General features: G+C 58.4%; 2 protein-coding genes across 2 annotated transcripts; one reads left to right on the top strand and one right to left on the bottom strand.

The window, feature by feature from the left end:
- Positions 1 to 432: 432 nt before the first annotated feature.
- ARF5 (ADP ribosylation factor 5) lies at positions 433 to 5,303 on the bottom strand. The gene is made up of 6 exons (XM_065644402.1): positions 5,146 to 5,303; positions 4,778 to 4,858; positions 3,964 to 4,073; positions 3,589 to 3,660; positions 1,202 to 1,327; positions 433 to 1,087 (listed from the first exon to the last, which is right to left on the bottom strand). Exons 1-6 carry the CDS (start codon positions 5,210 to 5,212, stop codon positions 1,001 to 1,003), a joined length of 543 nt encoding a protein of 180 aa, XP_065500474.1. The 5' UTR covers positions 5,213 to 5,303; the 3' UTR covers positions 433 to 1,000.
- An 857-nt stretch (positions 5,304 to 6,160) lies between these two features.
- GCC1 (GRIP and coiled-coil domain containing 1) lies at positions 6,161 to 14,839 on the top strand. The gene is made up of 3 exons (XM_065626778.1): positions 6,161 to 6,257; positions 6,539 to 7,597; positions 10,118 to 14,839. The coding sequence occupies exons 2-3, from the start codon at positions 6,551 to 6,553 to the stop codon at positions 11,420 to 11,422; spliced, it is 2,352 nt and encodes a 783-aa protein (XP_065482850.1). The 5' UTR covers positions 6,161 to 6,257; positions 6,539 to 6,550; the 3' UTR covers positions 11,423 to 14,839.
- The last annotated feature ends 467 nt before the right edge of the window (positions 14,840 to 15,306 follow it).

The following is a 15,306-nucleotide window of genomic DNA, read 5'->3' as shown; positions in this document are numbered from 1 at the left end:
CAGCCAGTGTAACCCCGCAGGGCACACAGCTTGCCAGTGCACCTCACCGGGAGCCCCCCGGTTCTCCCAGCCACGTGTGACCTTGTCACTGCCTGTCCTCATGATGCTCTGTCCCTGCTGCCCCCCCCAGCACCCCTGGGCTTTTTGGGGGCAGCACCCAGCCCAGTCTGCTCCCCCTTCTCCCGGTGCCCACGGCTCAGCCCTTCACTGCCGAGCACTTGGCTGTGCCCAGTCCCACTAATTAACAACCCAATTAGCCCTGCTGCAGCACGCAGCCTGAGCCGACCCCGCAGGGCTTTCTCCGGTGTGGCCCCAGCACCCACCCTGACAGCACCCCAGGGTGGGGATAAACCAGCTCAGACCCCTCCTGGCACCCGGGGACGAGGACACAAGCTCACAAACGCACCTCGGTGCCTCTGCCCACTGCCTGTGCTCCCCGCGCAGCTCACGAGGGTTTTATTCAGGTGCAAATCCTTGTGATGCTGGTGGAAGACGCAGGTCGGGGTGTGGGGGCTCTTGGTGGCACCTGCAGCCAGGCAGCAACGCCGGGCGCAGGGTACAAAGTGGTGGGGTTTAATAACTCGATATACAACAGCACGTTACGCAGCCCCCCTCCCCAAGAGAAAGAGAACTATCGAGTCGATCGAAGGATAAAAAGGAGGATGCTTCCCACCCCGCTGCCTCCCGGCCCCGCTCAGCCCCCGCCGCCGGCTCCGGGCGAGGAGCAGGGACACTTGGGGACATGCCACCCCGGCAGGTCCCTGCAAGCTCTGGCAGACGGCACATGCAGGTGGGGAGGGCGGCCGGCACGCAGCGAAGGCAGGACGCTCAAAGCGGAGCTGCTCACAGAGTCCTTGAGCTCAAGTCCTACCAGATAAACACACAGAGATGAGGCCACGCTGGGGAGAATGGAAAAAAACAACCCCCCCCCCCATAAGAAACCAAAGAAAACGAAACAAAACAGCAGTTGGAAGAGATGTCCCTGGCTCATCCAGCTCTGCTAGCGCTTGGAGAGCTCGTGCGACAGCCAGTCCAGCCCGTCGTACAGCCCCGTGCCCTGCGTCGCGCACGTCGCCTGCACGTACCACTGTGAAAGAGATGGAGAAAAAGGCATCGGGTTCTGCAGCCCTGTGCCCCCCAGGAGCGACCCCACGGGTCCTTCCCGCGGGGACGGGGATGGAGATGTCCCCCCAGCACTCACGGTGCGGCTGCGCAGCGCCTGCAGCCCCAGCTTGTCGGTCAGCTCGCTCACCGCCATGGCGTTGGGCATGTCCTGCTTGTTGGCGAACACCAGCAGGACGGCGTCGCGCAGCTCGTCCTCCTGCAGCTGCCAAGAGAGCGGGGACGGGGAGCTTACATACTGCAGAATGGCAGGTTTCAGTTCTCAAGATATCTTTTTTTTTAAGTCCTCACATTTGGATCAAAAAAAAAACCAACCAAACAAAACCAACTTGAAAATATAAACTAGATATTATAAGAGTAAACAGAAAAAACCCAAAAGCTTATCCTTTACAAAATAATGACTTTTAAAGACAATCTCAGGGCCTGTTGCAACAGGAAAAGGGGTGATGGTTTTAAACTAAAGGAGGGAGATTCAGGCCGGACATGAGGAAGAAATTGTTGCCCTGAGGGTGGTGAGAGCCTGGCCCAGGTTGGCCAGAGAGGTGGTGGCTGAACCATCCCTGGAGACATCCCAGGCCAGGCTGGACGGGGCTCTGAGCAACCTGAGCTGGTGCAGATGTCCCTGCTCATGGCAGGGGGGCACTGGGGGAGCTGGGAAGGGCCCTGCAACACAAACCATCCCATGATTCTATATTTTTAATGTTCTGCTCATCATTCAGCATTTTGAAGTTCTGTCGGTTTTTTCCCACAGTTATGCACATACCTGTCATGGTTTCCTTAAGTTGGTTAGATTTAAATAAATACTATTGCTACTATACTCCCCTGAATAATACAACATGTATCTGTGCAAAAGTTGCATGTGTTCCATGTTATAAGATCTCCAGAATTCCTTTATCTTGGAGACAGGTGTGTATAAACACACAAACACACATTGTATGTACACACACAACTGCAACGAGCAGTTCTGCTGCCCTGCGGTATCTTGGCTGCCCTGCCATCCCCATCGCTGCCCTGCTGTCCCCATCGCTGCCCTGCCATCCCCATCGCTGCCCTGCTGTCCCCATCACTGCCCTGCCGTCCCCATCACTGCTCTGCTGTCCCCATCGCTGCCCTGCTGTCCCCATTGCTGCCCTGCCATCCCCATCGCTGCCCTGCCGTCCCCATCGCTGCCCTGCCGTCCCCATCGCTGCCCTGCCGTCCCCATCGCTGCCCTGCTGTCCCCATCACTGCCCTGCCGTCCCCATCGCTGCCCTGCCATCCCCATCGCTGCCCTGCCGTCCCCATCGCTGCCCTGCCGTCCCCATCGCTGCCCTGCTGTCCCCATCGCTGCCCTGCCATCCCCATCGCTGCCCTGCCGTCCCCATCGCTGCCCTGCTGTCCCCATCGCTGCCCTGCCATCCCCATCGCTGCCCTGCCGTCCCCATCACTGCCCTGCCGTCCCCATCGCTGCCCTGCCATCCCCATCGCTGCCCTGCCGTCCCCATCGCTGCCCTGCCATCCCCATCGCTGCCCTGCCATCCCCATCGCTGCCCTGCTGTCCCCATCACTGCACTGCCATCCCCATCACTGCCCTGCTGTCCCCATCGCTGCCCTGCCATCCCCATCGCTGCCCTGCTGTCCCCATCGCTGCCCTGCCATCCCCATCGCTGCCCTGCTGTCCCCATCACTGCCCTGCCGTCCCCATCGCTGCCCTGCCATCCCCATCGCTGCCCTGCCGTCCCCATCGCTGCCCTGCCATCCCCATCGCTGCCCTGCCGTCCCCATCGCTGCCCTGCTGTCCCCATCGCTGCCCTGCTGTCCCCATCGCTGCCCTGCCATCCCCATCGCTGCCCTGCCGTCCCCATCGCTGCCCTGCTGTCCCCATCGCTGCCCTGCTGTCCCCATCACTGCCCTGCCATCCCCATCGCTGCCCTGCTGTCCCCATCGCTGCACTGCCATCCCCATCACTGCCCAGAGGTCTTGGTGGCACCGCGATGCCCTTCACAGAGGGGACATGTTGGAGAGAGGGGCACCAGGGACATGGGGACCGCCATGGGGACAGCACAAGAGAGCGGGCACCACGCTATCCGAACAACGACAAGCAGGCAGCGGGCACCTGCCGTCCCTTGTCCCCGCTCTGTGCCACATCCCTCCCCAGGGATGCTCTGTCCCCCCAGGGCAGCCATGCAAGCAGGAAAGCCCCTCACCTCGCAGGTTGGCTTTTGGATGTCATTTCTGGACACTCCCCAAGCGCCCTGGGCACTCGGCTAGCAAAGCCCTGACTAAGTAAAACCTAAACCAGCGTTTTCTCAGCCATTTTTTCCCCCTTGCAATCGCTCCTGGTCCCTGCAGGTCCAGGCTCTCCTGCCAGCGGATTCACTCTGGGGTCCCCACACCCGTACCCAGATGGACGCCCCTGGCTCCACGTTGCAGGCAGAGGGCTGGGGGACACCCCGTTCCTGCCAGACCAGCCCCCCCAGCACCCACCATCTTCTGCAGCTCCTCGGCAGACTCCTGCACCCGCTCGCGGTCGTTGCTGTCCACCACAAAGATGAGACCCTGCGGGAGAACCAGGCAGCTTGCACGGAGGAGAGGGGGACATCCCAGGCGGGCTGCAGGCACCCCCAAACCAATGGGGGGAGCGGCCCCAATGCCCCCCAAGCTCCCCCACGCACCCTCCGCAGAGCCAGAGCAAACAGCCACGTGCCATCCCAGTGGGGACACCCCGGAGACCAGGACACGTTCCCTGCTGTCACCGACACCCCAGTTCAGGCCACAAGCCCTGGGGGCCTCCAGCCACTGCTGCAGCCTAGGGGGTCACCCTGCCCTGCCCACGGCCCCCCCGGCCCGCGCGCCCCATACCTGCGTGTTTTGGAAGTAGTGTCTCCAGAGAGGCCGGATTTTGTCCTGGCCGCCCACATCCCAGACGGTGAAGCAAATGTTCTTGTACTCCACTGTCTCCACGTTGAACCCTGTGGGGAGGCAGGAATCACAGAATCATTTTGGTTGGAAAAGCCCCTCAAGCTCATGGAGTCCAATCGTTCCCCAGCCCTGGCACTGCCCCATGTCCTGAGAACCTCATGTCCGTCTGTCCAGCCCCTCCAGGGATGGTGACTCCAGCACTGCCCTGGGCAGCCTGTTCCAACGCCCCACAGCCCTTTGGGGAAGAAATTGCTCCCAAGACCCAATCTAAATCTAATTCTACACCACAGGTGACCAGCCTCCCTGACCCGGTGGCTCAGCCCGTTCCCAGCCCACCTCCAGCTAGGGGAGATGGTGCTGAGCACCCTCTGAAGCTTCGCACCCAGGACCTGGCAGGACACATGGGGGTTCACACCCACTGCGCCGTGTGGGTCGATGCAGCTGGTCTGTGCCGACACCTGTGCCAGGGACAGCAGCCAGACAGGCACGGGATAACGGGAGGGTGACGGCTGGGGGGACGGGGCACCGGGCTGTCATGGGGCACATCTCACCCCACACAGCCCCCAGCTGATCGGGGTGCACCAGGGCTTGGCTCGGGGGGACCCACACAAAAGCGGTACCTGGGTGGGTGGCACGGCCTGCGGGATGTGACAGGGGGACCTTGCCTAGTGCCAGCTGTCACAGGCAGGGCGGGGGACCCTGTCCGGTACCCGGTGCCCAACTGGGGGGCCCTGCCCGGTGCCAAGGCACTCACCAATGGTGGGGATGGTGGTGACAATCTCACCCAGCTTCAGCTTGTAGAGGATGGTGGTCTTGCCAGCAGCATCCAGCCCCACTGCAACGATGAGACGGTGTCACTGGCGCCGGTACCGGTACATGCCCCATCCCCATTCCCATCCTCATCCCCATCCCCATCCCCATCCCCATTCCCATCCTCATCCCCATCCCCATCCCCATCCCCATCCCCATCCCCATCCTCATCCCCATCCCCATCCTCATCCCCATTCCCATCCTCATCCCCATCCCCATCCCCATCCCCATTCCCATCCTCATCCCCATCCCCATCCCCATCCCCATCCCCATCCCCATCCCCCGGCCCTGCTCCGCCGCCCCCGCGCTCACCCATCAGGATCCGCATCTGCTTCTTGCCGAAGATGCGGGAGAAGATGGCGGAGACCGTGAGGCCCATGGCGGCGGCGGAGGGTCAGGACGAGACGGGACGGGACGGGACCGGACGGGACGGCCCCGCTGCACCCGCCGCCTCCGCGCCCCGCAGGCCCCGCCCCCCTGGCCCCGCCCCCTCCCCGCCCCCCGCCCGCCCGGCCCCGCCCTCCACGGCCAAGCCCCGCCCCCCGGAGCGCTGCGCCTCGCGGGGATGCCGCGTCGCCCCGCCCCCTCGCAGAGCCCCGCCCCCTCCTGCACGCCCCGCATGCCTGGCCCCGCCCCCATTGCTTGTAGCCCCGCCCCCTGACCGCGCCGCCGCTGCCCTGCCCGCGCCCCGCGGAGGCGCATGCGCAGTGCACGTCGGCGGCGGGCGGAAGTGGCGCTGTGCGCATGCGTACCGGGCGCCGGCCGGAGGTAAGGTCCGGGGTGAGGGGGCGGTTGCCATGGAGACCCCTTCGGGACCCCCCCGGCCCCTCCGCCGCCGCCCCGTGGCCTCCACTGCCCCACCGGCCCTTCTGCCGCCGCCCAACAGCCTCTTCGGCCCCCCCCCCGCCCCACGGGCCCCCACAACCCCCCCTGTCCCGCCGCCTTCCCTGCCCCACCGGCCTTTCCACCGCTGCCCAAAACCCTCTGCTGCCCCACAGGCCCCCCCGCCCAACGGGCCCTGCTCCACGGCCCCCCCGCCCCACTGGCCTCTCCACTGCTGCCCAAAAGCCTCCTCTGCCCCCACGGGACCTCATTGCCCCCCCAGACCCATGGCCACTCTGCTCCAGCCCTGCCCCCCCCCCCCCGCCTCAGCAGCTGCCCCAGTCCCTCCCCCGCAGCTTGTCACCCCCAACCCCACCATGTCCCCATCCCACCCGCCCCCACTCCCCTCCCCTGACTGCCCCGGCCTCTGACACCCCCTCCCTGTGTGGCGGGTCCTCTGCAGCAGAACAACCTCCCCCCACCATGGTCTTGTGCCACGGGGCCCCTCCACCCAGAGCTGGCAGCACTGGAGTTACTTTCACAGCAGGCGGCTGCGCTGCCAAGGGACAGGCCGAGGGACTGTTCCTCTGGAACGGTAAAAAGTGAGTCATTTATAGATGTACCCCTGGTGGACTGACCCAACGGGGAGCGCCTGCAGGGCAGATATTGCCGTACGGGGCATTAAAGCTTTTTCTCTGGCTGAGAAGCTTGAGAGATCGCTGGGGCATGCCAGCGCTTTGCTGGGCTCAGTGCATGGTGAGGGACATGTTATGGTGTCCTGGGGGGTTCAGGGTGTTGCTCCTGCTTAACCGTATCCTCCTGCTGATCACAAATGTGTCTTTGCTGCTCCTTGAGCCTTCATGCTGTTTTTTTCTCTTTTCAGATCGCATGAATCATGGACAAGTTTGGCATGAACTTTGGAGGTAGGCCGAGTAAAAAAGATCTTCTAGAGACAATTGAATCACAGAAGAAGCAGCTTCTTCAGTACCAGTTGCGGCTGAAGGATGTCGTCAGAGCCTACAAGAGCCTCCTCAAGGAGAAGGAGGCCTTGGAAGCCAGTTTGAAGGTGTTGTCCGTGTCTCACGAGGTGGATATTGGCTTGAGTGGTGCTCAGCCTGTGTCCGGGGCCAGCTCCGGCTCTTCCTTTGCTGATTCTGCTGACGACCAGAGCTCGGTTCACAGCGAGGACAGCACGGGGACGGCCACCAGCGCAGACACTGCTGCCAGTCTGGCCAGTACAAAGGGTGAACCGGGGCCTGAGGATGACAAACCTGCGGCTGCCAGTTCCTCTCTTAAATCGGAAGAGACGAGTGGCTCGGAGAGCGGCGTCAGCACGAGCAGCGGGGATGTGCCGCCAGCTGCCAGCGAGGCTGATAGAAGAGTGCTCCAGCTGAAGACCCAGCTGGCCACCCTGACCAGCGCCCTGGCCACGGTCACGCAGGAGAAGTCCCGCATGGAAGCCTCCTACCAAGCCGACAAGAAGAAGATGAAGCAGGACCTGGACGATGCCATCAAAAAAGCAGAAAACGAGACCGAGAAGTTGGAGACGGAGCTGAAGTCTGTCCAGGAGCAACTGGCCGAGACCAAGGCCCGTCTGATCACACAGCAGCACGACCGAGCCCAGGAGCAGGGCGACCACGCCGTGATGCTGCGCGAGCTCCAGAAGCTGCTGCAGAACGAGAGGACGTTGCGCCAGGATGTGGAGCTGAAGCTGGAGGAGACCCGGGAGGCCTTGGTTGGGAGGGCATCCGTGGCCGACCGCGCCGAGGGCTACGAGCTGCGGATCAGGCAGCTGAGCCAGGAGGTGGAGGACCTGAAGAGAGAGCTGCAAGCTGTTCAGGAGCAGAACGAGAAGCCAGACCCGCGGATACAGGGTCTGCAGGAGGAGATGAGCAGCCTGAAGAACCACTTCCAAGCGCAGCTGCTGCAGGAGATGAGGAAGGTAAATAATTCCCTGACTGGGCCCGGGGATGGATCGGGAGTGGTCAGAGAAGGGTTTGAGGTGGGAGGAGCGGAGATTGTGATACTGTTGTCCCAAAACCAGGGTTCTGTTCAAAACCAGGGGAGAAGGAGGGGCAGGCACCAAACTCTTCTCTTTACCAACCAACGTCAGAACCCAGGGAATCGCAGGAAGATGTGCCAGGGGAGGGTCAGTTGGACATGAGGAAAAGGTTCTTCACCCAGAGGTGCTGGACACTGGAACAGGCTCCCCAGGGAGGTGTCACGGCCCCAACCTGACAGTGTTCAAGAAGAGACTGGACAACGTCCTCAGACACACGGTGTGACCTGTGGGGTGTCCTGTGCAGGGACAGGAGTTGGACTCCATGAGCCTTGTGGGTCCTTCCAGCTCAGGACATTCTGTGATTCTTTACTCAGTGTGCGTGCAAATGAGCCAAATTAGCACAGAGACAAGATATTTGTTTACAGAGTTGTGCAAGTCTGGATGGTATTTGTTTACAGATTTGTGCAAATCTGGATGCTGGAATAAAGCCAGCACGCCAGCAAGAAAAGTAAAAGGCATTCTATACAAAATCTTATCACTACATTCACACCCTAAAGAGCCAGTTCTTACACATTTGCATATTGCATTACATAATCCTTTTAGTGTATCATGAGCAACATTCAGCTAAAGGCCACTTTATCCAACAGTCTTGGGTTCTGTGTTAAAGCAAGACTCAACTAATTGTGTGGCTTCAAAATGTCTAAAGCTGCAAGGGCAGCAGTGTCTGTAGCTCGTGATTCGGTGTTTTGCAAGTCACTCTTTGTTATATGAGCAGACTGACCTAAACCTGAAAGGATTTACACCCTGTTTCCCCCAAAATAAGCCCATTACCCCAGCCCTGGCACTGCCTCATGTCCCTGAGAACCTCATCTCCATCTGTCCAACCCCTCCAGGGATGGTGACTCCAGCACTGCCCTGGGCAGCCTGTTCCAATGCCCCACAGCCCTTTCCGGGAAGAATTTTTTCCTGATATCCAGTCTGAACCTTCCCTGATGCAACTTGAGGCCATTAAGTGTGTCAGTGCCACACAAGGTGCAATTACAGGAGCTCATAAAAGGGATATATCTTCCAACCAACCTTCTTCAGGGAAGCTCAGAGTGCGCTAGAGAAAGAAGCAGATAAATAGAGGAGAAAAGCTCTAACGTGTGTGTGCAGGAGGGAGCGAAGCGCTGGAAAGGGCTGTGGTGGGAAAGAGTAACCTGCGCAGCTCTGCGGGTTGTTCTCGGGGGCTGGCACCAGTAGCAGAATTTGCACCTGGAGCCCTCTGGCCTGTGATCTTCTCCGCTCCAGAACAAGTTTCCTTCTTTCTAATCCGAAACATCAGGCTGGTTTAGTGCAATTTGCCTCTTTTGGGGGAATTGTTCTGTTAGAGAAGTGCCTCTTCCGTAGGTTTCCTATAGCAAAGACTCAGGCATGGATTTCAGGAGTTCTTCTAAAATAATTAGTTTATTCACATGGTACAGCACAGAGCAGCTCGAGCTGGTGCCTCCTGGAGAGGGACCCTCAGCAGAAAAAACCTTGGCCAGTTTTTCCCCCCCAGTCCCAGCCCCCACACCCATGCGTCACTCCAGGCCAGTTGCAGACTTAAAGTTTGGGGTCTCCTCATTCTTCATTAATCTCTTCATTTTCATCAGGTGGGCTGACAGTTACAATTCTGACCTTCAGCTGCTATTTTGCACCTGCAGCTGGAGAAAATAAGTTGTTGGTAACAGCCCTCACATTTGGATTAAAAAAAAACCCCACAACCAAAACCAACTTGAAAATATAAACTAGATATTACAAGAGTAAACAGAAACAACCCAAAAGCTTATCCTTTACAAAATAATGACTTTTTAAGACAATCTCAGGATCTGTTGCAACAGGACAAGGCATGATGGTTATAAACTAAAGGAGGGGGATTCAGCCTGGACATGAGGAAGGAATTGTTGCCCCTGAGGGTGGTGAGGCCCCTGCCATTGTCCAGAGTTATTATTAGTAATTATTAGTCAGTACTTATTAGTCAGTTGGTTCTCAATAGCCATAGAAACTCTGAACACCAGCTGTTTGCTGTAGCTACTCAGAAACCACTGAAGTCTATTAAAATCAGTGCAACAAAGCGTAGCATTTAAGTAGATTGCCGTTAGAAGGATGAAGGCTTTAGAGCACGCACCTGTTTTGAAAAAACCCCGTGGCAGATTGTGAGGTGAGTTTGGTGCTTCCCACCCCCCACACGCCCACAGCGATGCAGGTAACGCTGGGAGCAGCAGCTCCGCTGAGCGGGGAACAGCAGCAAAAACACTTTCAGTTTCTTTTATCCCCAAAAGAAACAAAAATCCCAAAAGGCAAGTCCGTGTGGTGGCTGATTTTGGGGAATGGGATGGCCCTGCCTTGCCTGGAGTTGGGCAGTGCGGAGTTAAGCCCTTCTGAGCTTCTGCCTGGAGTGCTGAGCTGGTCTAACCCCATCCATGTGTCTGTCCTCAGGCGGCGCAGGCGGAGGAGCAGCTCCGCCAGCATGCCCAGAATGAGGAGCGGCGCATGGCCGACCTGGAGGGACAGGTGTCCCAAGTGTCCGAGCTGCTCGGCACCTACGAGAAAGCCAAGCAGAAGGACCAGGCAGTGATTCAGAAGCTCAAGGACCGCATCGTCCAGCTGGACCTGGAGAACAAAACCCTGGCCATCGCCGCCTCCAGCCGAGCCCCCGCCGATGTTCACCTCGAAGAAACCAACCTCGACGTGAATGTTCTAAAGGATAAAATGGAGAAGCTGAAGAAGCTCTTGCAAGTGGCCGCTAAGAAGAGTCAGCCAGCTCTGGACATCGAGAAGCTGTGCGAGCTGGAGCTGCCCAAGGGCAGCGAGGCCGGGGACGGCGAGAAGGCCACAGCTTTGTACTACCAGCAGGAGCTGAAGCAGCTGAAGGAGGAGTTTGAGCGGTACAAGATGAGGGCGCAAGTGGTTCTCAAGAACAAGTCGGCCAAAGACGGCAACCTGGCCAAAGAACTGGAGGAAGCGCAGGAGCAGCTGGCGGACCTGAAGGAGAAATACGTTGCGCTCCAACTGGCCGCCGAGGACACGGAGAAGCGGCACCAGCAGGCCGTGGAAGCCAAGAGCAAAGAGCTGTCCCGGCTGCAGCAAATTCACAAGCAGGAATTAGAGCGGTGCCAGCTGGAGTACAGGGAGCGGGCGCTGAAGCTGGAGGAGGAGATGCACAAGCAGCGGGACCGAGCTCTGGCTGTGCTGGCAGAGAAGGACCAAGAGCTGGAGCAGCTGAGATCCCTCACGCTGCCCTACGGGCTCCAAGGATCCAAAAACTACCTGGCGTCAGGGACCAACGTCATGAGCAGCGACTCGCCAGGGAGCGATTCCTCAGAGATCCTCCCCCAAGCTCTTCACCTCTCGGCCAGCAGCGAGCCCACCTTCTTCTTGTACGCAGAGCAGCTGGCTCGCAAAGAAGTGGAGATCGGGGCGCTGAGGAAACAGAAGCACAAGCTGGAAATGCAGGTTCATCAGCTCCAGGAGAAAATCTTGGTTGAGGAGGAGAAGCACCGGGAAGAGGTATCCACACTTCACAGCGAAATCGAGAAGAACTTCAGAGATAAGAGCAGGGAGGGGGCCAACCTGGAATACCTCAAAAACATTGTGTACAGGTTTCTGACGCTGCCGGACTCCCTGGGGCGCCAGCAGACCCTGACTGCCATACTGACTATTCTGCATTTCAGCCCGGAGGAGAAGCAGGCGATCGCCAAACAGTCGGCCTCTGGCGGCTGGTGGCTTTCTGGGAAGAGATGAGATGGTGGGTTTTATTCCCGGCTGCTTTTCCGGAGTCACACTTTTCTGGTTATTAACTAAGACCACTTCACTTGTGGTGGAACCTCTTTCCAACCGTGTGGTGGAGCAGGGACCTTCCAGCAACAAATTGGGCTTAAACTACTGCTCTTGGTACTAATTGAAAGTAGAATTGTGCCAAGTGTTCTGGTAGGATCACAGCGTGAGCTGGTGTGAGAATTTGCTCTGAGTTGGAACTCAATTAAAAAAAAAAAAAAATTGAAGATCCTGATGCTTTTTTAAACTCAATTTAAAAAAAATCCCTGCGTGTCATGTGTAGGGTGAAACTCGCTTCTGTCTTCAAACACCAGGCGGGCTTGTGACTGCAAGATTTAAAGGCAGGGGAAGCACTTAACATGGTGCTAAAATAACATCGGACCAAGAGCTGAATGCCTGCAAGAACGATGAGCCTTAACCACCAGCATCATCAAAATGCCAAAAATCTGGAGCATTTTCTCAAAAGGTTGTTTGTTTTTTTTTTTTTAACCTAGAACCAAATTTCCAGCAGTGGGTACAGCAGCTCCCGGCAGCACTGGGGCCCGTCCCATGGCAGTGCGTGTTTTGCTGTGTTACCAGCGCAGAGCAGGGTTCTCTCTGCGCTTATCGGGGTTTCCCAGGAAGGAGGAAAGATGTCACAGAATCACAGAATGTTAGGGATTGGAAGGGACCTCGAAAGATCATCTAGTCCAATCCCCCTGCCAGAGCAGGAACCCCTAGGTGAGGTTACACAGGAAGGCGTCCAGGCGGGTTTTGAATGTCTCCAGAGAAGGAGAATCCACAACCCCCCTGGGCAGCCTGTTCCAGTGTTCTGTCACCCTCACTGAGAAGAAGTTTCTTCTCACATTTAAGTGGAACCTCTTGTGTTCCAGCTTGAACCCATTACCCCTTGTCTTACTGTTGGTTGTCACCAACGTGAGTATTCTTCCCCACCAGTGCCAAACCAGCAGGTGCTGGTCAGCAGTTGGAGCGGATACCAGAGCTTTCTGACCCCGTTTGAGAGCCAGGCTGGTGCAGAAAGCAGATGGAGGAGAGGCTGCGGTAGGGATGCTGACCCTTCAGCAATTGTTTTCAAGGCATTTGGGAGTTTTGGTGAAGTTTTGGACGTTCCGCAGTGTGGTTTTTAGAAGCAGGGCATTGTTCCTGCTGGCACAGAAGAGGCAAGAGGAGCCCGACTTTCCTCTTGGTGTTTGCAGTGAGCACGGCGTGAGGCTGAGGGCCTGGCCGGCTGCTGCACAGACCTCCAAGTTTTGCCTAATTCCTTGCAAACTGGTGAACGCAGTGGGAGGGAAGCCAAACCATCTGAAACAGCCCTGCTTTGGTTGCAGTTCCTCCCGCCCGTGTTCCTGCACGTTGCCAGAGCCAAATGCCGCAGCTTGGCAGGGAGGTGGCTGGAATGAGGCGTTCAAATGGTTACAAGACTAAAACCAGAGCGTGTGTTTTGAATATTACTGGACCGCATGGGAAGGGTCCTCGGGCAGCTGTGAGCAGGGGGCACAACGCTGGCACAGGAAAACTGTTCCCTCCGCAGCGGCAGGAACTCAACATTCCTTTTGGTGTTTGTGCCTTGAGAGCCGACAGGCCAGAGACAGAGAACGCGCTGTGTCACCCTCAGAGCCCGTGTTTTTGCCGATCGAGGCTGTAACTTGTTGCTGTCCCTTCGCTTTCTGTCTCCCCCCTGCCCTGCTGATGGTTGAGACAAGGGACACGAGGTCTCTGGGGATCCCCCCGTCCAGCCCCTGGGTGCTGGGGCCACTGAGGACGCCCACCCCAGGCCCAGGGGTGCAGCGTCTCTCCCAGCGCCTGGGACAGGACCTGGCTCTGCAGAGTGACGCGTGAGGAAAGCGGCAAGTGGCCAGAGGGGGCTCAGTAGCCATGGCTGGGTACTGGCTGGTCCCTGTGGCCAGGGGACAATGTTGGAGCTCAGGGCAGCTCGCATGGGGACTTGGGGTTCTGTGGGGTCAGCGGAGCAGGTTTCTTTGTCCGAAACATGCTCTGGTGCAGCAAAACTGCTCCTGAGGTCTGGGCAGGCACCGATGCTTTCTGTAACAAAGGTTACGCAAGGTCAGGAGGAAAAAAAAAATTAATTTCCCAGCTATTGTGTGTCCTGTCAGCATCGAGTTATGCGGAACAGGCAGGAGCGTCCCCGTGTCCCTGCAGAGCCGCGCTGGCCGGAGCTCCTGGAAAAGCGTCGATCGGGAAGCGTCAGTGCTGGGATTTACGTGGTCACTGCTCTCTCAGAACCAGGCAGGGACGTTTTGCTTCCAGAGACGTCGGGCGCTCGCCTGCGGCGCTGGGAACCGGCTGCCCCCGCCTGAGCTGCTGCCGAAACTTCTAGAGCTTTCTCAGCTGCGTAGGCAAAATCTCACTTGAGTTTTGGTTTCGTGCACCTGCTTTGTTTTTAATTAAAGCTTGGCTTAGTAAAGCACAACTTCCTAGGCAATTCGTGTGCCCGGGACGCACAGAGAGCTGGAGCGGCTGAGCAGGATGGAGCCCTTTCCATCCCCGTGCTGTGCCACCTGTCCTTGTCCTGCCTGGGGCTGAGTTCCCTGGACTCTGCCCCACGAATCCTGCCTTGCTGACGGCAAGGGCAGTGCTCCTGCTAACGCAACCCTCGGTGCCAGTTTCTCTTCGAAAAATCCTCAGGGAAAACGTGCCCCAGGCAGAACCTGTGTCTGCCAGAGGTCCTGGGAGGGGTGACAAAGCCAAGCGGTCACCTGCTCCATCCATCACCTGAACGTTGCCTCTGTGCAGAGACCGGGCTGAGAGCATCTGTGGGATCCACGTGCGGCTCTGACGGAGGCGACTGGGTGGAAATGGGACAGTTCGTTCCAGGGAGAGCTTGGTCTTGTGCTCCTCGGCTTTGAGATGCTTCTCAGCCGAGAGATCTGCGCAGAAGAGCCGGGCCCAGAGTCCCCGTTTGGAAAGTGCGAATCGAGCGGTGCCTCTGAAACGCCAGGGATTGCTCCAGACTCCTGCAAGCGCTGAGGATGGTGAGGGTTCCTCCAGCTTCGGCCTCGCTGCCCGCGCTGAGCGGGGATCCCCGTGTCCTCCTGGAAGAGCCGCTGCCTGGAGGACGCGCTGCCCCAGAGGAGATCCCACGCCAGGGGGTCTGTGATGTTGTAGATGCAGCAGGACGGACTCTGCTGTCCCGGGAACGCTGTGGCGCAGCTTTTCCCACCCGCAGGGCTGGGATCTCCTGTGGCAGGAGAAGTTTCCAGCCAAGCTGGAGAGCACCCAGGAGCAAACCAGGTCCCGTGCGGAGCTGCTGTAGCCTCATGCAGCTCGCCCGGTGCAATTCCTGTCCCCACAGCCCCTCTCCTGCTGCTCCTTTCCCTCAGACCTTCCCCACGTCCCTCCCTCTTTCCTCTCTTCGTGCAGCCAATACCCTCCTAAATAAAACTAAAAAAAAAAAACCTGTTTGAAGCAAAACAGTTCTGTGACCTGTGGTTTAAGGGGTGAGCGCAGGGGCTGGCTGAGCTGTGGTTGGCAGCCCCTTGCCTGCAGTGCCGGGGTCAGCCAGAGCCACCGGACCCACTGTGGGGTCAGCACCGCGCTTGAATGGGTGTAAAAACCTTAAAAACCTCAATTTTTCACCTTGCGGATTTGACCTGTTGTTGCTGTTAGATCACAGGAAACCGGAGCATCTCTGGAGGTGGATGTGCAGCAGCACCCTGGGAGGCAGGAAACACCACGGGGGTGTGAAAAACCCTAGAAGGGTACGAAGCACCCCAAGGGGGGAATGAAACACCCCAGGGGTACAAAACACCCCACTCTGCCCTGGGGACAGTGTTGGGTGACAGCTTGTGATGGACAGAGCTGCTGTGTTCAAGCATAAAGAAAACAGCGGA

This window comes from Caloenas nicobarica, chromosome 1, assembly GCF_036013445.1.
Source record: "Caloenas nicobarica isolate bCalNic1 chromosome 1, bCalNic1.hap1, whole genome shotgun sequence".
NCBI classification, from domain to species: Eukaryota; Metazoa; Chordata; class Aves; order Columbiformes; family Columbidae; genus Caloenas; species Caloenas nicobarica.
The sequence above is the reverse complement of the archived record's forward strand: the minus strand, read 5'-3'. Positions and strand labels throughout refer to the sequence as shown.